The following is a 24,417-nucleotide window of genomic DNA, read 5'->3' as shown; positions in this document are numbered from 1 at the left end:
CACAGAAACTCATCAGAAAGGTGGAACCTCTGACATTGCTCAGTGAACATACTGGACTATCAGTTCCAGTCTCTGAAGTGGAACTTCATCCCTAACCTTCATAACTCAAAAGCTAGCGTGCCACCACTGAGTCAAAGTTGAGATTAGTAATAAAAGCTGTGTGCCCTCATTTGCAGTGACTCCTGTGCCGAATGACATTATACCCAAACTAACCCACATCCCCCAACCTGCATTAAGTTATCTGCCTGCTTTCAAGTACTGAAGAGTGGCTTGAATTTACAACTTTTTGAGTATGGTGATATAACCAAATTTATTAATCTGACAAGTTTTTTATAAAATTTCTTCTCAGAAAATTGATTTTGCTGGCAGAGCTGACATTTATTGCTCATCCCAAATTGGATCTAAGAAGATGGTGGTGGACCATGGTGCTGAATGGCTACAATTGTATAGCAAAATCACTCCCATGATGCCATTATGTAGGAAATTGACCTAAGGACTAAGAAGAAATTATTATTAATTGTCTGGGACAGGCAGGATAATGTATGGTTTGGAGGTGATGTTGTTCCGATAAACCTATTGTCCTGAGATTCTGAGGAAGAGTCACTGGACCTGAAATGTTAACTCTGATTTCTCTCCACAGATACTACCAGACCTGCTGAGCTTTTCCAGCAATTTCTGTTTTTGTTTCACAAAGTCAATGACAGGTTACACAAATTCTCAAATTCCCAATCTGATTTTCTCACAATGTTGGGAATGTCGTAGCATATTACCTTGAAGAGATTTCTGTAAGAGAGCTGCTTCAACTTGAGTTTTTACTTTGCAAAGGTTTCAGTTCCTTCGGTAGTTGTTCAGCCTGCATCCAACCATGAAGGTGAAGATGATCCAGACCAAGCAGAGGATGAAACTCAAGATGTGCAAGCAGAGGAGGAGGAGAAGGCAGTCACAGACATGAACACATCTGCAACAGCCAGTGCACCAGAACAGGTTGAAGAAATGAGCTCAGATAGCATCGGGATAGATGACAGTGCAGAAACCACCAGTGTCCCTCAGCAACAGAGTGCAGCTGAAGATGAAGTTTCTGTCTCACAGAGCATGCCTCCAGGGTTCATGTACAAGGTGAGATGTTTTAGGTTCTGCTACTAAACAAACAAGAAGCTTTGTCTAATATTATCCAATGTTACATTTGTGTAGACATTTACAAAAAAACTCAATATTGAAGAGCTTCAAAAGTGATTTGTTTTTTTTTGCTGTAACCACTTACAGCTATAGCTGATCGCTCAGTTTCTTTCATTGCTAACTTCTTGTCCTCCACTTCAGTATTGGCGAGAATTCAAGGGTATCATATCTTCCACAGGCTGGAATTCTGAACATGTGGCTAAATGTTCAGTAATTTCAACTGACAGGAGATCTAAGCTTTCCTCCACAGACACACTGGCGCTCTCACACAAACATGTACAGTAGAAACGGATGTGCTAATATTTGTGCTAACACTTCCCTAGACCAATCCAAATCTAATCCCAGTGATTCGTTCACTCCATGAAGCCTTAAATCTGCCTCTGCTCCAAATATTTATCAATTTAAAAGATGTCTCAAACACTTACTGCTTAAAATGGTCTAAAATCCTTCTGTGTAAATTCATTTCTCCTAATCTCCCTTTTCATGAGAATCTTAAATTGATGACCTTGCATCAGTGATTCCCCAATCAGGAGAAAGAGGGTTCTATCATTCAGAAGATCCATTTTTAAAAATAACTGTATTAAGCATTCATTTGGCCTTTCTTGGAAGCAAACTTTCTTCTGTGCTGGCAGGACATATTGATAATAGACTGTGTAGGTCTCTAGATAGTATTTCACCACTACAACATGCCCCCCTCTTCAACCCCAACAACAATCTCCAGCCAGATCATCCAGAGGGCAATTGAAACTGAGATTAGAGATATTCCACGACTAAATCTGTGTTGGATCCACATCTCTGAGCTACTGTCTCTTCAAATAACCTCCCTGTTGGAGACTAAAATGGAAAAATTAGTCCTTCCACACTAAGAAAGAAAATCTGTGTTCACTAGGTTTTGCTAAATAGAGCAGATGAGAACTATATTTTCTTACCCTTCGTCAATACATTTCATCTGCAAATAGTCTCTATGTCTCTCCCCATCCATCCAAAATTTCTTTCATGGAGTCATAGAGTCAGAAAGCGGTACATCACGAACCACACGGGATCAATGTAGATTTCACCAGTTTCCTCATTTCCCCTTCCCTTATCTTATTCCAGATCCAACCTTCCAACTCAGCACTGCCTTCTTTACCTGTCCTACATGTACAACCTATCCATCGTCCTTTCCACCTATCCACTCCACCCAGCAATCACTTCCCTCATTTACCAGAGTTCTAGGGTACACCTGATCAGATCGTGGGGATTTATCCACCTTTATGCATTTTAAACCATCCAGCGTTTATGTAATACGGACATTTTTTTAAGATGTCACCATCTATTTCACCACATTCTATATCTTCCATATCCTTCTCCACAGTAAACATCGATGCAAAATACTCATTTACAATCTTCCCCTATCTCCTGGCATTCCAGACACAGGCAGACTTGCTGATCTTTAAGTGGCCCTATTCTCTCCCTCGTTACCCTTTTGTCCTTATCGTATTTATAGAATCCCTTTGGGTTCTCCTTAACTGTATTTGCCAAAGCTATCTCATGTCGCCTTTTTGCCCTCCTGATTTCCCTCTTAAGTATTCTCCTACTGCCTTTAAACTCATCTAAAGATTCACATGATCTCTGCTAACTATACTTGACATATGCTACCTTCTTTTTCTTGACCAAATCCTCAATTTCTCTAGTCATCCACCATTCCCTATACCTACCAGCCTTGCCCTTCACCCTCACAGGAACATGTGTCTGGACTCTTATTATCTCATTTTTCAAGACTTACCATTTTCCAGCTGTCCCTTTACCTACAAATATCTGCCCCCCCAATCAAGTTTTGAAATTTCTTGCCTCATACCGTCAAAATTGGCCTTCCTCCAACTTAGAACTTCAACTTTTATGTTCTGGTCTAAGCTTTTCTACCACTATTTTAAAACTAATAGAATTATTGTTATTGGCCCCAACATGCTTCCCCAGACACCTCAGTCACCTGCCCTGCCATATTTTCCAAGAGTAGGTCATATTTTGCACCTTCTCTATATTCTGAATCTGAAAGTTTTCTTGTACACACTTAACAAATTCCTGCCCATCCAAGCCCTTAATACTACGGCAGTCCCGGTCAATGTTTGGTAAGTTAAAATCCCCTACCATAACCACCCTATTATTCTTACACATAACTGAGATCTCCTTACAAATTTGTTTCTCAATTTTCTGCTGACTATTGGGGCGTCTATAGTACAATCCGGTGATTATCCCTTTCTTATTTCTCAGTTCCACCTAAATAACTTCCCTGGATGTATTCCCAAGAATATCCTCCCTAAGTATAACTGTAATGTTATTCCTAATCAAAAATGCCTCTCTCCTTTCTCTCTTGTCTCCTTTTGATCCTTCCCATAGCATCTGTACCCTGAAATATTAAGCTGCCAGTGCTGTCCATCCCTGACTTATGTCTCTATAACTGCTATGATATCCCAATCCCATGTTCCCAACTATGCCTTGAGTCATTTGCCTTATCTGTTAGACGTCTTGCATTGAAATAAGTGCAGTTTAACTTATCAGTGCTATCTTGTTCTCTGGTTTGTTCCTGCCTGCCCTGACTGTTTGACTTGCCCCTTTTTCCAATTGTATCAGTCTCAGACTGATCTCCTTCCTCACTATCCCTCCGGTCCCACCACAAACTAGTTTAAATCCTCCTGAGCAGCTCCAGTAAATCTCCCCGCCAGTATATTAGTCCCCTTCTAATTCAGGTTCAGTCTGTCCTTCCTGTACAGGTCATTTCTACCCCAGAAGAGATTCCAATGATCCAAAAACTGAATGCTTCCCTGCACCAGCCATGCATTCATCTGCTCTATCTTCCTATTCCTAACCTCAGTAGCGCGTGGAACTGGTTGTAATCCAAATATTACTACCTTCAAGGACTGTCTTTTTAAATTTTTGCCTAACTTTCTATATTCTCTCCTCAGAATCTCATCATTTTCCCGTCCTATGTCATTAGTTGCAATGCGTATAACAACCTCCTGCTAGTCTCTCTCCCCTTTGACAATACTCTGCACCTTCTCCAAGATATCCAGCAGAGAGGCAGCACACCATTCTAATGTTTCACTGTTGGCCACAGAAACATCTGTCTGTGCCTCTGACTAGAGAGTCCCTTATCACAATCAATCGCTTGGAACTTGGCATACAGTACATTACAGCCAGTCTCGATACCAGAAACTTGGCTGTTCCCTGAGAGTCCATCACCCCCTACATTTTCCAAAACAGCAGACTTGCTTGAGATGCGGATAGCCACAGGAGACTCTTGCACTACTTGCCTATACCTTCTACCTTTCCTGGAGTTAACCCATCTATCTGACTATATCTTCAGTTTATCTTCCTTCCTGCAACTTCCATTCATCACACCCCCTAGCTTCTGTAAGTTCTTCATTGCCTCTAACGGCTGCTCCAACCTATCTATGCAATATGATAGAATTCGCAACCAAACTTACTTCCTGCAGATATAATCATCAGTAACATGGAAATGCTCCGTAATCTCCCATATCCAACAGGAAGAGCACATCACACTACTTTGGCCATCTTTGCAGCTTAACAATCTACGGACTCAAAAAATAGCAAGTCTTACTGCTCTAAAAACACTGGTCCAGACTAACTTAGTACGTATATCTTTATATTTTTAAAGTTAAATCAAGTGACAGATTTCAATAAAAACATTTCATCAAAAAAGAACCAACTCTATTCACTATTATAGATTTACAAAAGAAGAACAGTAAAGTTACCGTGAGGGCAGCGCGGTGGCTCAGTGGTGAGCACTGCTGCCTCACAGTGCCGGGGACCTGGGTTCGATTCTAGCCTCGGGCGACTGTCTGTATGGAATTTGCACATTCTCCCCGTGTATCTGTGGATTTCCTCCGCAATCCAAAGATGTGCAGGTTCGGTGAATTGGCCATGCTACATTGCCCATAGTGTTCAGGGATGTGTAGGTTAGGTGCATTAGTCAGGGGTGAATGTAGAATAATAAGGTAGAGGAATGGGTCTGGGTGGATTACTCTTTGGATGGTTGGTGTGAACCTTTTGGGCCGAAGGGCCTGTTTCCACGCCGTAGGGTTGCTATACTACACTTAAAAACTAGCCAGTTAGCTGCCCACCTGCTGTGAGCTCCCTCTCACAAGTTTCTCCAAGGTCAGCTGTGAATTTCGCTGTATGTTAATTTTTCTTAGATGCACTCAAATGTGCAGAAATACTTGAAACCAAATAGAGACAGTGAAGTACAGGTTACTGCTGGGTCAGACAACAGTGCAGGTTTATTCCTCCATTTAATTCACTTCCCATGTGGTCACTACCTTTGTGTCTCTTCCTCCTTTTTAAAGTGCCGTTGTTCTGATTTTTTTTTCCCAAAGTTCAAAAACGAATCAACAGCTTATAAAACAGTAATTACTGCTCCCAGAATTTGAGGAAATCAAGTCCAACACTGAAAATACCTCACAAAAAAGGAGCAGCTCTTAAAGCTACAACTTTTTACCATCCTCCATCCTGGATTATCTAGAATCCTATCAAACTGTCAGTTATTCAAATGGAGAAATATATTTGCATTTTGAGGGGTTACACATTATAGGTAGAAAGAAAGTACATTAATATTAATGTGACACATTTATATTAATATTATTACAGTCAAAACATTGTTTGTAAGGTAGGCAATTTCACAAATTAATTTGTGCACAGCAAAGAGATCATAGCCCAATGTTGGTGTATGAATAACTATTGATCAGGACTCTGAAGAAACACCTGTCTTCTAAAAAGTGTATTTTTTATATCTATGTCTGAGGCTGGACAAAGCCCAGGCAACTCATCCAAAGAATTGGCACTTTTGACCATTCAGTACTCCCTCATGATTGCACTGAACTTTCAGCCCAGATGATACATTCAAGTCTCTGGAGTACAACTTGAATTCTAAACCTATGGACCCAGATGCAAGCACGCTATCACTGATCCAAGGCTGACAATTAATAACCTCTTTCTTCTTTCTGTGAACATCAGAGGTGTGTATCCTGGACTTTCAGAACACTGCAAGCTGAAAGTTGAAGTAGTAATCCAGTATGTGGCTGTTAATATCATATGCAAGATGAAGTGGAGTTTGATGTGTTGGATGCCATATCAACCAGACATTTTATGGTTGAATTTTCCAACAGGTTCGAGCGCTCCATACCTTTGAAGCTGCTAATGCAGATGAACTTAGTTTGCAGCGTGGGGATATTGTGTTGGTGGTTCCATCTGAATTAATAGAAGATCAGGTAAGTAGAAATCATATAGGTAGGTGAGAGCTGTTTATAGAGTTCATAGATCCATACAGCACAGAAACAAACCCTTTGGTAAATTGAACTAGCCCCATTTGTTGGTGTTTGCCCCATATCCCTCCAAACCTTTCCTATTATATTATCTTGAAAATATCTTTTAAATGTTATAATTGTATCCACCTCTATTGCTACCTTGTTTGAGCTTCTTAACAAGAGATAGATCAGAAACCTTAAATTGTAGATATTTAATGGAGATTGGCCACAGTTTGGCCTATTAAATTGCGTTCATGTGGAGTTAATAGGTGACAATCTCCACATCATTGGGAAGCAATTCTAAATCGCCATTATCTCTTCAGCCTCTTAGCTTTCTCCATGTTGATAGATTACTTGTCTGACACTCATTAGCTTCCTCCTGCTAAGGAGTGGGAAAACTGAAGCCACCATCATTGCTTGCTCCACAAACATCCTTCCCTAACCATGTAGCTCATGCTACTCCCTGGCCACAGGTTAAGCCCTCCATATTTCAGAAGGCCCCATGAAGCTAATAGGGATGACCAAGATCCAGCAATGCCTGACATAATTTACTTTGTTATAATAAAAGTTATCTGAAAAGTTATTTTTCATACTATTTTCGCATCACACTGAGACAAAACAATTCAAAAATTTGGAAATTAAAGGTATTGAGTGTAAAGATTTATTAAATCTTTAATAAGGCATGGTGGCTCAGTGGTTAGCACAGCTGCCTCACTGCACCAGAGACGCCAGTTTAAATCCACCCTTGGGCGACTGTCTGTGTGGAGTTTGCACATTATCCCTGTGTGGGTTTCCTCCCACAGTCCAAAGATGTGCAAGTTAGGTGGATTTGCCATGCTAAATTACCCATAAGAGGCTGGGTCTGGGTGGGATGTTCTTCAGAGGGTCGGAGTGGACTTGTTGGGCCAAATGGCCTGTTTCTACACTGAAGGGATTTTATGATTCTAAATGTTCAGATTGGAAACTCTGCCCATAATGCAACTTAATTTCCAGAATCTTGTGCACTTGCAGGAAGGTGTCTGTTGACAAGAGTGAAAATTCAAAAGGTTTAGTGCAAAGATATTTTCAAGAGCTGCAGAATGTTAGCGGTTTTGATGATTGTTTGAGAGTAGCCAACTTTCTAAAATAATACATAGTTGTCATGAATTTTTTCTGAATGTTAGAGAAGTTGATTAGGGTCACACTGAACTTCTGCTTTTGGAATTGGTAGAGCGTTCCATATAGTTTCTAAGGAGGATTTTTGTTTGCAAAATAAAAAAATACTTTCACTTGTATTATGTCCGCGACATCACTAGCCTCCAAAAGTGCTTTATTTCCTTTTGATGTGTATTCACACTTATCATGCAAGTCACAACAACCCATTAATTCATAAGATTCCATGAACATCAGTTGAGAAGAATAACTATTTGGTGCTGTGAGTGAGGGAGGAACGTTGGCCAGGATATCAGCAAAGCTTCCAACTCTTCTATAATTTATCGAAAAAGATACCATTCCCTCAATAATTTACTGAATCACATTTTTGTAGCTGCGAGCCTTTATTGCATTTAAAAACCACAGTATTTAGGTATGTACTTAAGCTACCATAACATACAGGGCTACCAACCAAGTGATTAAGTTAGATAGTTCTTTTCTCAGGTAGCAAAGATCTGATATGTCATATGTTTTCTAAGTGTGCAGTGACCGCAGCAAAAGTCTTTGTCAATATGTTTGTGCAGTCTCAACCTCCACACTTCCAGTGGTGAGAGGCAGTTATAGGGAGCATATGGCAGAAGTCATGTTTTGTGCGTCAATGCTTTTCCTCAATCAATTCTTTTCATACACACTAAAGAAGTTCTGCTCCCTACAAAATTGGAGAGATGTTCATTTTTGTTGTGCACTGTGCAATCAAATTTGCCAACTATGAATCTACTACAGGAAACAGACAAACACAAAAGGATCTAATTTAATAATATCACGATCAATAAATATTGATCAGGACCAAGGGTTTAGGGTAGAGGTTGGTGGATAGTTAACCTTGTTCTTCTTTAAATGGTACATGACATTTTACATTGACCTGAGAAGACAAATGAATATGTTCTTCACCCTTACAGGATGCTGGATGGCTCACAGGCATAAAGGAGTCCAATTGGTTACAGGACGGTGCTGCCAATGCCTTGAAAGGTTTGTTTCCCAAGAACTTCACTCAGCAACTGGAGTAGACTTCAGCCGTGGTCTATCTGTGTGGAAGTTAACAGAAAAGCAGGACTTTGTTCTGCAAACCACATGGTCTCCCACAACACAGTTGTGTCCTTAGAATCTTCAAAGGGTAATATCGGAGTTGGAAAGCTAATAGGGGAGGTCAAAAGCACTTGGTAAACACAATGAAGAGAGGAAATGTATATAGGATTAAATTAGCTGGAAGCATGGCATTGACCTCAATATAACTATTTTGAACCAACTACACAAATTAATATGTATTTGCTTATCAAAGTGCAACTCCATGTTTATTTGTATTCTCCTGGAGTTCATGTTGATTCTTGAATGAACCCCTATCAGTATAATGCTAGTGTAATCCTCCAGATAACAAATTTATGCTTTGCACCATGCACTATATAAGTTTGTTGTCATGCACCATAGTTCAGTAGTTTGTCAAATAGTTAAATAATCTATGTATACTTACCAATCTTTAATACGTTTACTATAATTTGTTTTCATTCCTATACATAGGGTTGAAGAGCTGTCTTTTCAGTAATACAGTGTACGTAACCCTACTTTACGTATTTCTTCACCCTATATTTCACAGCAATTCCAGTTGGCTGTTTTTGAACAAATATTGTTGCTTTATTGCCAAAACAAATCTAAAAAACTTGTGTTTGTAACGTATTGTGCATTAAGATTGTAAAATCCAGAATCAGAAGGAACAAGACTCCTCCACCTACTGGTTGGAGGATGCTTTTCCACTCTTCCATATAATCAACACAGATGTCCGCAGGTCCTTTAAAGGTGAAATAAAATGGTATATCAGTTATTTAAAACCACAGGCTTTATTTATCCTTGCAGCAACAGATTGGCATGTTTTATTCTGGTTAAGTGAAACATGCAACAAAATAAATTCAACATTTACAATAGACGTTGTAACTGTATCAATGTGTGGTTCTGTGATCATTGTTATTTATTTCACTGCTCGTGCAGGAATAAAGAAAAAGCAAAGCAGTGCTGCACCTTGTCTCCTGTCATTTCAGAGTTGGAATGTCACAAACCCAAGCTCACACTGTGGGGTGCATTTTCATCTGTAGGATCTAAATATTCATGAATAACTGGGCAGAACACCAATTGTTTCAGTGAAATCCTTCTCTAGATTTTTGCTTTATTGCAATCCCACCCAGTTGATACTAAATCCCCGGCAGTTGAAGATGGAACTGTACTCTTTGATGTGTTTATTCACTGTTCAGAAAATCCAATGTGCCATTTTCTTTCCTGCCTGTTTTAAGGATGATGCAGCTTTCTACATTAAATACGGCAAATTGTAGTTAAGCAGGATATTTAATATTATACAAATGTTAATATATAAAACAAGCTCTGGCTGCCATTTTATCACAGAACTTTGAAGTAATGGAGAGGGTAAATAAAACTGAACATGAACAGAGAACAAAGAAAATTTACAGCCCAGGAAAAGGCCCTTCGGCCTCCATGCCTGAGCCAATCCAAATGTACTGTCTAAACCTGTTGGTCAATTCCTAAGCATTTGTATCCCTCTGCTCCCCACCTACTCATGCATCGGTCCAGACACATCTTAAATGAATCTACCATGCCTGCCTCTACCACCTCTGCTGGCAACGCGTTCCAAATGACTACCACCCTCTGTGTGAAGTACTTGCCGCATGTATCCCCTTAAACTTTCCACCTCTGACCTTGAAAGCATGACCTCTCATTACTGAATCCTTCACCCTGGGAAAAAGCTTGTCTTTATCACCCTGTCTATACCCTTCATGATTTTGTAAACCTCAATCAGGTCACCCCTAAATCTCCTTTTTTCTAATAAAAATAAACCTAACCTACTCAACCTCTCTTCATAGCTAGCACATTCCATACCAGGCAACATCCTCGTAAACCTTCTCTGCACCCTCTCCAAAGCGTCCACATCCTTTTAGTAATGTGGCGCCCAGAACTGTACACAGTATTCTCAATGCAGCCAAACCAATGTCTTGTACAATTTTAACATGATTTGCCAGCTCTTATACTCAATACCCCATCCAATGATACCATATGCCTTCTTGATCACTCTATCCACCTGTGCAGCAACCTTCAGAGTACAATGGACCTGCTCTCTCAGATCTCTCTGCCCATCAACATTTCATAAGGCTCTTCCATTCATTGTATATTCCTCTAGAATTAGACTTGCCTAAATGCATCACCTCACATTTGTCTGGATTGAAAGCCATCTGCCGCTTTTCCGTCCAACTCTCCAGTCTATCTATATCCTCCTGTATTCTTTGACAGTCCCTTATGCTTTCTGCTACTCCACCAATCTTTATGTCATCTGCAAACTTGCTGATCAGTGCCCTCTTCTAGATCATTTATGTATATTACAAACAACAGTGGCCCCAAAACCAATCCCTGTGGAACACCATTAGTCACCTTTCTCCATTTCAAGAAACTCCCCTCAACTACTACTCTCTGTCTCCTATTGCTCAACCAGTTCTTTATCCACCTAGCTAGAACACCCTGCACACCATGTGAATTCACTTTCTCCATTAGTCTACCATAGGGAACCTTATCAAACGCCTTACTAAAGTCCATGTATATGACATCAACAGCCCTTCATTCATCTAACAACTTGGTCACAAATTCGAAGAATTCTATCAAGTTGGTAAGGCACGATCTCCCCTGTACAAAACCATGTCGCCCATCACCGATAAGCTCATTCCTTTCCAAATATAAATAGATCCTATCTCTCAGTACCCTCTCCAGCAACTTCCCCACCACCGACGTCAGGCTCACTGGTCTGTAGTTACCCAGAATATCCCTACTACCCTTCTTGTACAGGGGGACAACATGAGCAACCTTCCAGTCCTCTGGCACCTCACCTGCATTTAAGGATGCCACAAAGATATCTGTCAGGGCCCCAGCTATTTCCTCTCGCACCTCCCTCTGCAACCTGGGATAGATCCCATCTGGTTCTGGGGATTTGTCCACCTTAATAACCTCTAGCATACCCAATGCATCTTCCCTAATTATGCCAACGTGATCCAGACTAATCAAACTTCTATCTCTAATCTCAACATTCATCATGTTCCTCTCCTCAGTGAGCACTGATGCAAAGTAATCATTCAGAATCTCACCCATTCTCTCATGTTCGACACACAGCCTTCCTTCATTATCATTTAGTGGACCAATCCTTTCTTTAGTTACCTGCTTGCTTCTTATATAAGAATAAAATGCTTTGGAATTTTCCTTAATTCTGTTTGCTAAAGCTATTTCATGATCCCTTTTAGCCCGCTTGATTCCTTGTTTAAGACTTGTCGTACTCTTCTGATATTCCTCCAGGGCCCGTTCTGTTCTTATCTGCCTAGACCTTATGTACGCTTCCCTTTTCCTCTGGCTAGTCATACAATTTCTCCTGTCATCCACTGTTCACGAATCCTGCCCTTCCTATCCTTTGCCTTCAACGGGACATGCCTATCCTGCACTGCACAACCTATCGTTGAAAGCCTCCCACATCTCAAATGTGGACTTCCCTTCAAATAGCTGCATACAATCCACATTTCCCAGCTTCTGCCTAATTTTGATATAACTGGCCTTGGCCCAGTTTAGTACTCTTCCCTTAGGACCACTCTCTTCTTTATCTATGAGTATTCTAAAACTTATAGAATTGTGGTCACTGTTCCCAAAGAAATCCCACACCACAACTTCTACTACCTGTCCTGGCTCATTCCCCAGTACCAGGTCCAATATGGCCCCTTCCCTCATCGGACTATTGACATACTGCTCGAGAAAACTCTCCTGGACGCTTCGTACAAATTCTACTCCATCCAGACCTCTGATGCTAAGTGTATCCCAGTCAATGTTGGCAAAATTAAAATCTCCCATTACCAAAATCGCCCAACAAGTCCGCTGAAGCGCAACCTACCCAGACCCATTCCCCTACATTTACCCCTTCACCTAACACTATGGGCAATTTAGCATGGCCAATTCACCTAACCTGCACATTTTTGGATTGTGGGAGGAAACCGGAGCACCCGGAGGAAACCCACGCAGACACGGGTAGAATGTGCAAACTCCACACAGAGAGTCACTTGAGGCGGGAATTGAACCCGGGTCTTTGGCGTTGTGAAGCAGCAGTGCTAACCACTGTGCCACCGTGCCGCCCACAATCGTCCCTGACCAGCAATGCAACTCCACCCCCCCTTTTACTTCCCTCTCTGTCCTGTCTATCCTGGAACATTTAGTTGCCAATCATCATGCCCTTCCTTCAACCAAGTCTCTGTGATGGCAATAATGTCATACTCCCAGGCACCAATCCAAGCCCTAAGTCCATCTGCCTTACACACTATACTCCTTGCATTAAAGCAGATGCATTTCAGGCCACCAGTTCTTTTGCACTCACCTGCTCTCTGCCTATTCTTCCCTTTATTAATGCTATCTTCATAATTCTTACAGTCTCCAGACTCCACCTCACTGCCTACTTGTTTTCTCTTCTGATTCCCAGCCCCCTGCCACATTAGTTTAAAACCTCCCCAACAGCAGTAGCAAAAACTCCTCCAAGGACATTGGTTCCTGTCTGGTTCAGATGTAGACCTTCCCTTTTGTAATAGTCCCACCTTCCGCAGAACCAGTCCCAATGTCTAACAAATCTGAACCCCTCCCTTCTACACCATCTCTCAAGCCACGTGTTCATCCTGCCTATTTTGTCATTGCTGCGCTGGCTAGCACATGGCACTGGTAGTAATCCCAAGATCACTACCTTTGAGGTCCTCCCCTTTAACGTCTCTCCGAGCTCCCTGAATTCTTCTTTCAGGACCTCATCTCATTTTCTATTTATATCGTTGGTGCCTATATGCACCACAACAACTGGCTGTTCACCCTCCCCTTTTAGAATGCTCTGCAGCCGATCAGTGACATCCCTGACCCGAGCACCTGGGAGGCAACATACCATCCGGGAGTCCCGTTTTCGGCCACAGAACCACCTATCTACTCCCCTCCCAATAGAATCCCCTATGACTATGGCCCTACGAGTCTTTTTCCCGCCCTTCTGAACAGCAGTACCCGCCACGGTGCCATCACCTTGACAACTGCTGCCCCCCCCAGTGAGCCATCTCCCCCAACAGTATCCAAAGTGGTATACCTGTTTCGGAGGGAGATGACCGCAGGGGACAGCTGCGCTGCCTTCCTACTCTTTTTCTGTCTTCTGGTCACCCATTCACTGTCTCCCTCAGCAATCCTAATCCTCAGTGACCAGTTCACTAAACATGCTACCCATGACCTCCTCAGCATCGCGGATGCTCCACAGTGAGTCCATCCACAGCTCCAGAGCTGTCATGCAGACAAACAAGAGCTGCAGCTGGACACACTTCTTGCAAGTGTAAGAGTCAGGGATGTCAGACACGTTCCTAAGCTCCCACATCAAGCAAGAGTCACATGCCACGGGTCTGAGGTCCTCTGCCATTGTAAGCTTAGCTTGATATGAACTAACTAAAACCAATGTATTTAAATAAATGAAAAAGAAGTATAAGAAATAAAAGCCTTACCTTACAGGGTCTTTTTCTTCCTGTTAGAGGAGGGGGGGGTGGGAGGGAGATACTACCCGTGTAGTATCTCGGGTATAGCCACTGCCCAAATATAAATTAAGCCCTTACCTTCCCGGCAGCCCTTGCTTCACTCCTCCTTCTCTCCTCGCCACTCTGGCAAAATGGAGGCCCCACTCCTGAGGTAAGTCCCTTTCTATGTGGGAAAATTTACCCTTCTCAGCAGCCCTTGCTTCACTCCTCCTTCTCTCCTCGCCACTCTGGCAAAATGGAGCGGCGAGGAAAAATGAAGGAGTGAAGCGAGAGCTTCAACAGTCAAAAGATATTTGATGAAGTCCACACAGTAGATTTTTACCAAAATTAATAACCATAGGATTAACAGCAGCTGCACGAATACAAAATTAGTCAAGGGACAAATACAGTATATTTGGGTGATTGCTTTTCAGACAGGAGAGAAAGATATAACAGTGATCCCTAATATTAGAACCTGTATTTCTTTCATAAGTTAATAACATACACTCAAGTGTGCAGAATATAATTTGAAGATAAACTCAGATAAAGAACTTTCAGAGGATACAACACTGATTAGGCTGGCAGAGACAAGTACATAGAACATAGAACATAGAACAATACAGCGCAGTACAGGCCCTTCGGCCCTCGATGTTGCGCCGATCCAAGCCCACCTAACCTACACTAGCCCACTATCCTCCATATGCCTATCCAATGCCCGCTTAAATGCCCATAATGAGGGAGAGTCCACCACTGCTACTGGCAGGGCATTCCATGAACTCACGACTCGCTGAGTAAAGAACCTACCCCTAACATCTGTCCTATACCTACCCCCTCTTAATTTAAAGCTACGCCCCCTTGTAATAGTTGACTCCATACGTGGAAAAAGATTCTCACTGTCGACCCTATCTAAACCCCTAATCATCTTATACACCTCTATCAAGTCACCCCTAAACTTTCTTTTCTCCAATGAAAACAACCCCAAGTGCCTCAGCCTTTCCTCATACGACCTTTCTACCATACCAGGCAACATCCTGGTAAACCTCCTCTGCACCCGTTCCAGTGCCTCCACATCCTTCCTATAGTATGGCTACCAAAACTGCACACAATACTCCAGGTGCAGCCGCACCAGAGTCTTATACAACTGCAACATGACCTCAGTACTCCGGAACTCAATTCCTCTACCAATAAAAGCCAGTACGCCATATGCCTTCTTCACCGCACTATTTACCTGGGTGGCAACTTTCAAACATTTGTGTACATGGACACCAAGATCCCTCTGCTCATCCACACTACCAAGTATCCGACCGTTAGCCCAGTACCCCATCTTCTTATTACACTTACCAAAGTGAATCACCTCACACTTAGCTACATTGAACTCCATTTGCCACCTTTCTGCCCAGTTCTGCAGCTTATCTATATCCCGCTGTAACCTGCCACATCCTTCCTCACTGTCTACAACTCCTCCGACTTTCGTATCATCCGCAAACTTACTCACTAACCTTCTAACCCCTCCTCCAGGTCATTTATAAAAATGACAAACAGCAATGGTCCCAAAACAGATCCTTGCGGAACACCGCTAGTGACGGCACTCCAAGATGAACATTTGCCATCAACTACTACCCTCTGTCTTCTTCCAGCCAGCCAACTCCTAATCCAAACCTCCAACTCACCCTCAATGCCATACCTCCATATTTTTTGCAGTAGTCTACCATGGGGAACCTTATCAAACGCCTTACTAAAATCCACATACACCACATCTACCGCTTTACCCTCGTCCACCTCCTGAGTCACCTTCTCAAAGAATTCAATAAGGTTTGTGAGGCACGACCTGCCCTTCACAAAACCATGCTGACTATCCTTGATCACATTATTCCTATCCAGATGTTCATAAATCCTATCCCTTACAATTCTCTCTAAGATTTTGCCCACAACAGAAGTGAGACTCACCGGCCTATAGTTACTAGGGTTATCCCTACTCCCCTTCTTGAACAAGGGAACCACATTTGCTAGCCTCCAATCTTCTGGCACTACTCCTGTAGACAACGAGGACATAAAAATCAAGGCCAATGGCTCTGCAATCTCTTCCCTTGCTTCCCAGAGAATCCTAGGATAAATGCCATCAGGCCCAGGGGACGTATCTATTTTCACCCTTTCCAGAAATTCCAACACCTCTTCTCTACATACCTCAAAGCCATCCATTCTACTTAATTGTGACTCAGTACTCACATTGACAACAATGTCCTGTTCCTGATTGAATACTGACGAAAAGTATTCATTCAGTGTCTCCCCAATCTCTTCAGCCTCCACACGCAACTTCCCACTACTATCCTTGACTGGACCTATTCCTACCCTAGTCATTCTTTTATTCCTGACATACCTATAGAAAGCCTTAGGGTTTTCCCTAATCCTACCAACTAAGGACCTTTCATGTCCCCTCCTTGCTGCTCTTAGCTCTCTCTTCAGGTCCTTCCTGGCTACCTTATAACTCTCAATCGCCCCAATTGAACCTTCACGCTTCATCTTTACATAGGCCGCCCTCTTCCATTTAACAAGGGATTCCAATTCCTTATTAAACCATGGCTCCCTCACACGACCCTTTCCTCCCTGCCTGACGGGCACATACTTATCAAGGACACTCACTAGTTGCTCCTTGAACAAGCTCCACATATCAATTACACCCTTGCCTTGAAGCTTACTTTTCCAGGCCACACATCCTAAGTCATGCCTCACAGCATCATAATTTCCCTGCCCCCATCTATAACTCTTGCCCTGTAGTGCACACTTATCCCTCTCCATCACTAGAGTAAAGGTCACCGAATTGTGGTCACTGTCCCCAAAGTGCTCACCTACCTCTAATTCTAACACCTGGCCTGGTTCATTACCCAGAACCAAATCCAGTATGGCCTCACCTCTTGTTGGCCTATCTACATATTGTGTCAGGAAACCCTCCTGCACACATTGGACAAACACTGACCCATCTAACGAACTTGAGCTATAGCTTTCCCAATTAATATCAGGAAAGTTAAAGTCCCCCATAACAACCACCCTATTACTTTCACTCTTCTCTTGAATCATCCTCGCAATCCTTTCTTCTACGTTTCTAGGACTATTAGGAGGCCTGTAAAAAACTCCTAACAGGGTGAGCTCACCTTTCCTATTCCTAACCTCAGCCCAAACTACCTCAGATGGCGAGTCTTCATCCATCGTCCTTTCCACAGCTGTAATACTATCTTTGACAAGCAATGCCACACCCCCCCCTCTTTTACCCCCACCTCTGACCCTACTAAAACATTTAAACCCTGGAACCTGCAACAGCCAATCCTGTCCCTGTTCTACCCATGTCTCCGTAATAGCCACAACATCGAAGTCCCAGGTACCAACCCACGCTGCAAGTTCACCTACCTTATTTCGTATACTTCTTGCATTGAAGTATACACACTTCAAACCACTTCCCTGTATACAGGCACCCTCCTTTGAAATTGATGCCATGTTCCTAACCTCCCTACATTCCAGGTCCTGCACCCTAAAGCTACAGTCTGGGTTCCCATGCCCCTGCAGAGTTAGTTTAAACCCCCCCCAAGAGCACTAGCAAACCTCCCACCAAGGATACTGGTGCCCCTCAGGTTCAGGTGTAGACCATCCTGTTTATAGAGGTCCCACCTTCCCCAGAAAGAACCCCAGTTATCCAAATACCGGAATCCCTCCCTCCTGCACCATCCCTGTAGCCACGCATTTAACTGTTCTCTCTCCCTATTCCTCGACTCTCTATCACGTGGCACGGGTAACAAACCAGAGACAACAACTCTGTTCGTTCTAACTCTGAGCTTCCAACCTAGCTCCCTGAAAGCCTGCCTAACATCCTCAGCGCTCTTCCTACCTATGTCATTGGTGCCAATGTGGACCACGACTTCGGGCTGCTCCCCCTCCCTCTTAAGGATCCGGAAAACACGATCAGAGACATCACGTACCCTTGCACCTGGGAGGCAACATACTAAACGTGAGTCTCTCTCGTTCCCACAAAACCTCCTATCTGTGCCCCGAACTATCGAGTCCCCAATTACTATTGCTCTGCTCTTCTCCACCCTTCCCTTCTGAGTAACGGGGACAGGCTCCGTGCCAGACGCCTGAGCCCCATTACTTACCCCTGGTAAGTCGTCCCCCCCACAAGTATCCAAAACGGTATACTTGTTCTTGAGGGGAACGGCCGCAAGGGGTCCCTGCACTGGCTGATTCCTCCCAGTCCCCCTCACTGTCACCCATCTATCTGCCATCTTTGGAGTTACTACTTCCCTAAAGCTCCGATCTATGACCCCCTCTACCTCCCGAATGATCCTAAGTTCATCCAACTCCAGCTCCAGTTCCCTAACACGGTCTTGGAGGAGCTGGAGATGGGTGCACTTCCTGCAAGTGTTATCAGCAGGGACGTCAATGGCATCCCTCACCTCAAACATGTTGCAAGAGGAACATTGCACTGCCTTCACTGCCATCCCTCTGAAAGTAACCTTTTATATAAAAAAACTGGGTCTAAAGAATACAACAAGCAAAATGCAGCACTTACCTACTTACCACAACGGGTCTTATTATTTAGGTTAGAGGAGGAGGGCGGGTGGGAGACACTACCTCTGTAGTGCCTCGGGTTCTTCTCCTGCGTGCTTTTAATGGGAAAAGAAACCTACCCGGCTGCCCCTCCGGTCTTCGTCACTTCTCCCTGCTGCTCCCGCTCTTTCTGTAAAGAGAAAAAAAAACACCGCTGCCCGCTACCGGTAAGTAATTTTAAAACAAACTGTCTTACCTTAGCTGCTGCTCGCACTCAAAGTGACCGTTGGCGTCGAAGGGTGAGTATTTATACTCACTGCTTTCCTTCCCGGCTGCCCCTCCGGTCCTCGTCACTTCCCCCTGCTGCTCCCGCTCTTTCTGTAAAGAGAGAAAAAAAACACCGCTGCCCACTACCGCTAAGTAATTTTAAAACAAACTGTCTTACCTTAGCTGCTGCTCGCACTCAAAGTGTAAAGTGATACATTGTAGAAGGAAGAATGACAATCACCACAATGAACTAAACTGCAGAATTTGAAAAGTTACTGTAATAAGCATCCAGGGGACATATACATGCAAATCTTTGGTAAGACAAGTCGAAAAGGCTGTTAGGAAGGCTTATTGGCGCTTGGCTTTATTAATAGAGTACAACAATAAGTGAATTATGCTAAATTTTTACGAACTGCAAGTTAGGTCTCGGCCAGGGGATTGTATTCAACTCAATGAAAGCCTTCCAGTGGTGCAGTAGAAATTTACTGTGGACATCAGTGGCAGCATTTATAGTACATCACCGACTGTCCTTGAGAAAGTCATGAGCTACAGCTTGAACCACTGTTAGGCAGGGAGTTCCAAGGTTTGCCCAAGTGAAAATGAATTATAGGTTATTATTCCTGGTAAGGATGGTGTGCAGCTTGGATGGAAACTTTCAGATGGTGGTGTTTCCATGCAGCTATTGCCATTGCCTTTCTATGTGCTAGTGATCATGTTTTTGGTAAGTAAGTACCTTGGTAAGCATCTGCAATGCATCTTGTCAATGATAAACAATGCAGTAGTGGCAGATTGGGGTGTAAATCAAGCAGTCTGCTTCGTCCTGTCAAGCCTGCTTAATGTTGGTACAAATGCTGTCATCCAGCCAAGGGTCAGTGTAGCATCCCATCATACTCTTGACTTGTGCCTTGTATTTGGAGGATAGGTTTTTGGGAGTCAGGTAGAGGTTAAACTAAGCAAGCTATACAAATACACATTATTCTTTGATCTGTGTACTATACTTTACAGAATGTATTTTCTTTGGCTTGCTTCAGTTGTCCTTTGCAAAACCTAGGTAGTTTTTTTTTCACATCCTTGTATCCTCTTAATGCAAGAAGTATTTTTTATACAATTTCAATTCACACTTGCAAAATAATTTAAAGTGCAGCATGTTCAAGCAAATGTGGTGGCCAGAAAGGGTAAACTGAGTAAAGATATCATGGTATATCAGGAAATGAAAAATTGATTCTTCCTATTAGTTTTAGTCATAGTGAATAAAAGAACTAAGAATCATAGAATCCCTACAGTGTGGAAGCAGGGCATTCAGCCCATCCAGTACCCACCAACTCTCGAAAGGGCATCACACCTAGACTGCTACCCTGTCCTTGCATTTCCCATTGCTAATCCATCTAGCCTGTACATCCTGGGATAATTTAGCATGACCAATCCACCTAACCTGCACATCCTTGGACTAATGGGGGCAAACTGACAGGTAGAATGTGCAAACTCCAGACAATCATCCGATGTTTGGTATTGAACCGGGGTACCTGGTAATGAGAGGCAGCAGTATTAACCACTGAGCTAGCATACTACCCAAAATTTAAGGGAGCCATAGCACATACAGAAGTTAATCAAAAACAAAATATGCAGTAAATGGAAGGATTAAATTTAGGGTGTAGGTTTGTTCACTGAGCTGTAGGTTTGATATCCAGACGTTTCATTACCTGGCTAGGTAACATCATCAGTGGCGACCTCCAAGTGAAGCGAAGCTGTTGTCTCCTGCTTTCTATTTATATGTTTGTCCTGGATGGCGGTTTGTGGTGATGTCATTTCCTGTCCATTTTCTGAAACGAACAGGAAATAACATCACCACAAACCCCACATGTACCTGGGTAAAATTCAAGTGTAGTATCAAATCACCTGGCCCCCAATAACAATTTCTTACTGCAATACAAATCCCTATGAGACTGACCCCCAACACAGGTCAACCACAAATAATAAAACCCTGTCAGAGATATAAGGCACCCATCAAAACTTTTGTTTATGTCCTGTGTGCTGCCCACTTATTGTATGCGAAAATAATGAGAAAATAAATAATCTGTGACCAATTATAACTACTGATCATCAAGAGCAGCTGGACTTCCTATCTAGAACCAAGACCAAAGGCCAGTGATAGCACTCTGGAAATTGAATATCTTTTCCAAAAAGAGCCATCATGTCACAGTGATGGAGTCACAGTCCAGTACGAGGGTGACATAAGGTGCAAGAATGGGTACGGGAAGAAAGAAAGCTGAAACATCCACAGTGGATCAGAAATCACAGAATTGATGAAGGGCACTCAGCCCAACCACGTTAGCTTTGTGCTAAGACAAATGGTTCGAGTTGCAAGCGGGCATCAGAGCCGCCCCGCATTTGCCACGGGACTATGCCTACATTAGGAAATGATAAGAATTCATTTTTGTGTTTTAAACAGCAGTCGCAGCTTTAAAACCCACAAAAACTCAGCAGCTGCCGGTCTGCCCACGTGACTGGGATATAGGAGACAGAGGAAACTCCGGAATTAATTAAATATGGAAACCCATCTCCTAATCACATCAAGAGACTGACTGAAACACACACATACCCATCGATACGGAGCCATTCTGACACAAAGGACAGGCATCCACCAGACAGGTACGGACAGACCAATAAACACCAACACCCCAAGGGAACAAAGGGGGGTGCTAGCCCCTGCCCTCACAGACAGAGACAAGCAGATAATACCCGGACCCGTTTTACATAAACCAATTAGCACCCTATTGTGCATGCCCTGCAACTCTCCTGGGACGGCAGGAAACAGCCTATTCGCACCTACTCCAGTGATGATGGGGAACTATCATCCCATTCATCCTCAAATCCCACACATCCTGACAACTAAAAGTATATAATATGAAGCTGCGCGCGGGAACAGCAGAGCAGCCGAGATTCGGACCTCGGTTGACCTCCGCCGGCGTTACTGCAGTAATAAACGTTACCGATTGTTGAACCGCACTCTGGGCTCGGACTGATATCATTTCATCCGCGCTAAGATTGGGGGCTTCGTCCTGGTTAATGACAGCTGCTGGATCCCTGCGACGGCACTGGGTGAGTATCTTAAACTAATTTGGCAGGGGGATGGGATCCGGACTTGTAGTCCAGCAAGTAAGCTAGCTGTGTGTCAGGATGCCCAAGACTGTAGGGAGGCTGTGGAGAAGGTAGCACTGACAGGGACTACTTGCGGACACAGAGATGGGCTCAAGTGCGTATACTTCAACGCAAGGAGTATCAGAAATAAGGTGGGTGAACTTAAGGCGTGGATCGGTACCTGGGACTACGATGTTGTGGCCATCACGGAAACGTGGATAGATGAGGGACAGGAATGGCTGTTGGAGGTTCCTGGTTACAGGTGTTTCAGTAAGATTAGGGAGGGTGGGAAAAAAGGAGGGGGGGTGGCATTGCTAATTAGAAATGGTATAACGGCTGCAGAAAGGAAGTTTGAGGGGGATCTGCCTCTGGAGGTAGTATGGGCTGAAGTCAGAAATAGGAAAGGTGCAGTCACCTTGTTGGGTGTTTACTATAGGCCCCCCAATAGCAGCAGAGATGTGGAGAAACAGATTGGGAAACAGATTTTGGAAAGGTGCAGAAGCCACAGGGTCGTAGTCATGGGCGACTTCAACTTCCCAAATATTGATTGGAAGCTCTTTAGATCAAGTAGATTGGATGGGGCGGTGTTTGTGCAGTGTGTCCAGGAAGCTTTTCTAACGCAGTATGTAGATTGTCCAACCAGAGGGGAGGCCATATTGGATTTGGTACTCGGTAATGAACCGGGACAAGTGGTGGGCTTGTTAGTGGGTGAACATTTTGGTGATGGTGACCACAATTCTGTGACTTTCACCTTGGTTATGGAGAGAGATAGGTGCGCACAACAAGGTAGATTTTATAATTGGGTGAAGGGAAATTACGATGCTGTAAGGCAGGATTTGAGGAGCATACGTTGGGAGCATAGGCTGTCAGGGAAGGATGTGGTGGAAATGTGGAACTTTTTCAAAGAGCAGATACGACGTGTCCATGATATGTATGTACCTATCAGGCAGGACAGAAATGGTCGTGTGAGGGAGCCTTGGTTGACGAGAGAGGTTGAATGTCTGGTAAAGAGGAAGAAGGAGGCTTACATAAGGTTGAGGAAACAGGATTCAGACAGAGCAGTGGAGAGATACAGGATAGCCAGAAGGGACCTGAAGAAAGGGATTAGGAGAGCTAAGAGAGGGCATGAAAAATCGTTGGCGGATAGGATCAAGGATAACCCCAAGGCATTTTATGCATATGTGAGAAACCTGAGAATGACAAGAACGAGGGTAGGTCCGATCAAGGACAGTAGTGGGAGACTGTGTATTGAGTCGGAAGAGATAGGAGAGGTCTTGAACAAGTACTTCTCTTCAGTATTTACGAACGAGAGGGACCATATTGTAGAAGAGGAGAGTGTGAAATGGACTGGTAAGCTAGAAGAGATACCTGTTAGGAAGGAAGATGTGTTGGACATTTTGAACAACTTGAGGATAGACAAGTCCCCCGGGCCTGACGGGATATATCCTAGGATTATGTGGGAAGCAAGAGAGGAAATTGCAGTACCGTTGGCAATGATCTTCTCGTCTTCACTGGCAACGGGGGTGGTACCAGGGGACTGGAGAGTAGCGAATGTTGTGCCCCTGTTCAAAAAAGGGAATAGGGATAACCCCGGGAATTACAGGCCTGTTAGTCTTACTTCTGTGGTAGGCAAAGTAATGGAAAGGGTACTGAGGGATAGGATTTATGAGTATCTGGAAAGACACTGCTTGATTAGGGACAGCCAGCACGGATTTGTGAAGGGTAGGTCTTGCCTTACAAGTCTTATTGAATTCTTCGAGGAGGTGACCAAGCATGTGGATGAGGGTAGAGCAGTGGATGTAGTGTACATGGATTTTAGTAAGGCATTTGATAAGGTTCCCCATGGTAGGCTTATGCGGAAAGTCAGGAGCCATGGGATAGAGGGAAATTTGGCCAATTGGATAGAAAACTGGCTAACCGGTCGAAGGCAGAGAGTGGTGGTAGATGGTAAATATTCAGCCTGGAGCCCAGTTACAAGTGGAGTTCCGCAGGGATCAGTTCTGGGTCCTCTGCTGTTTGTAATTTTTATTAATGACTTAGATGAGGGAGTCGAAGGGTGGGTCAGTAAATTTGCAGATGATACGAAGATAGGTGGAGTTGTGGACAGTGAGGAGGGCTGTTGTCGGCTGCAGAGGGACTTAGATATGATGCAGAGCTGGGCTGAGGAGTGGCAGATGGAGTTCAACCCTGCCAAGTGTGAGGTTGTCCATTTTGGAAGAACAAATAAGAATGCGGAATACAGGGTTAATGGTAGGGTTCTTAGT

General features: G+C 43.5%; 1 protein-coding gene across 9 annotated transcripts in view; it reads left to right on the top strand.

Annotated features, from left to right (window-relative positions):
• Positions 1 to 9,668, top strand: part of amph (amphiphysin) — a 231,425-nt gene extending 221,757 nt beyond the window's left edge. For all 9 annotated transcript variants that reach the window (XM_087986067.1, XM_087986066.1, XM_087986065.1 and 6 more), the window contains 3 exons: positions 826 to 1,116; positions 6,339 to 6,440; positions 8,567 to 9,668. In XM_087986067.1, coding sequence (XP_087842193.1) covers positions 826 to 1,116; positions 6,339 to 6,440; positions 8,567 to 8,674 — 501 coding nt within the window. In that variant the 3' untranslated portion in view covers positions 8,675 to 9,668. The remainder of the gene's footprint in view (positions 1 to 825; positions 1,117 to 6,338; positions 6,441 to 8,566) is intronic.
• The last annotated feature ends 14,749 nt before the right edge of the window (positions 9,669 to 24,417 follow it).

Source organism: Chiloscyllium plagiosum, unplaced genomic scaffold (assembly GCF_037043375.1).
Source record: "Chiloscyllium plagiosum isolate Xiang-an unplaced genomic scaffold, Cpla_swu_hap1 HiC_scaffold_4, whole genome shotgun sequence".
Lineage (NCBI taxonomy): Eukaryota > Metazoa > Chordata > Chondrichthyes > Orectolobiformes > Hemiscylliidae > Chiloscyllium > Chiloscyllium plagiosum.
The sequence above is the reverse complement of the archived record's forward strand: the minus strand, read 5'-3'. Positions and strand labels throughout refer to the sequence as shown.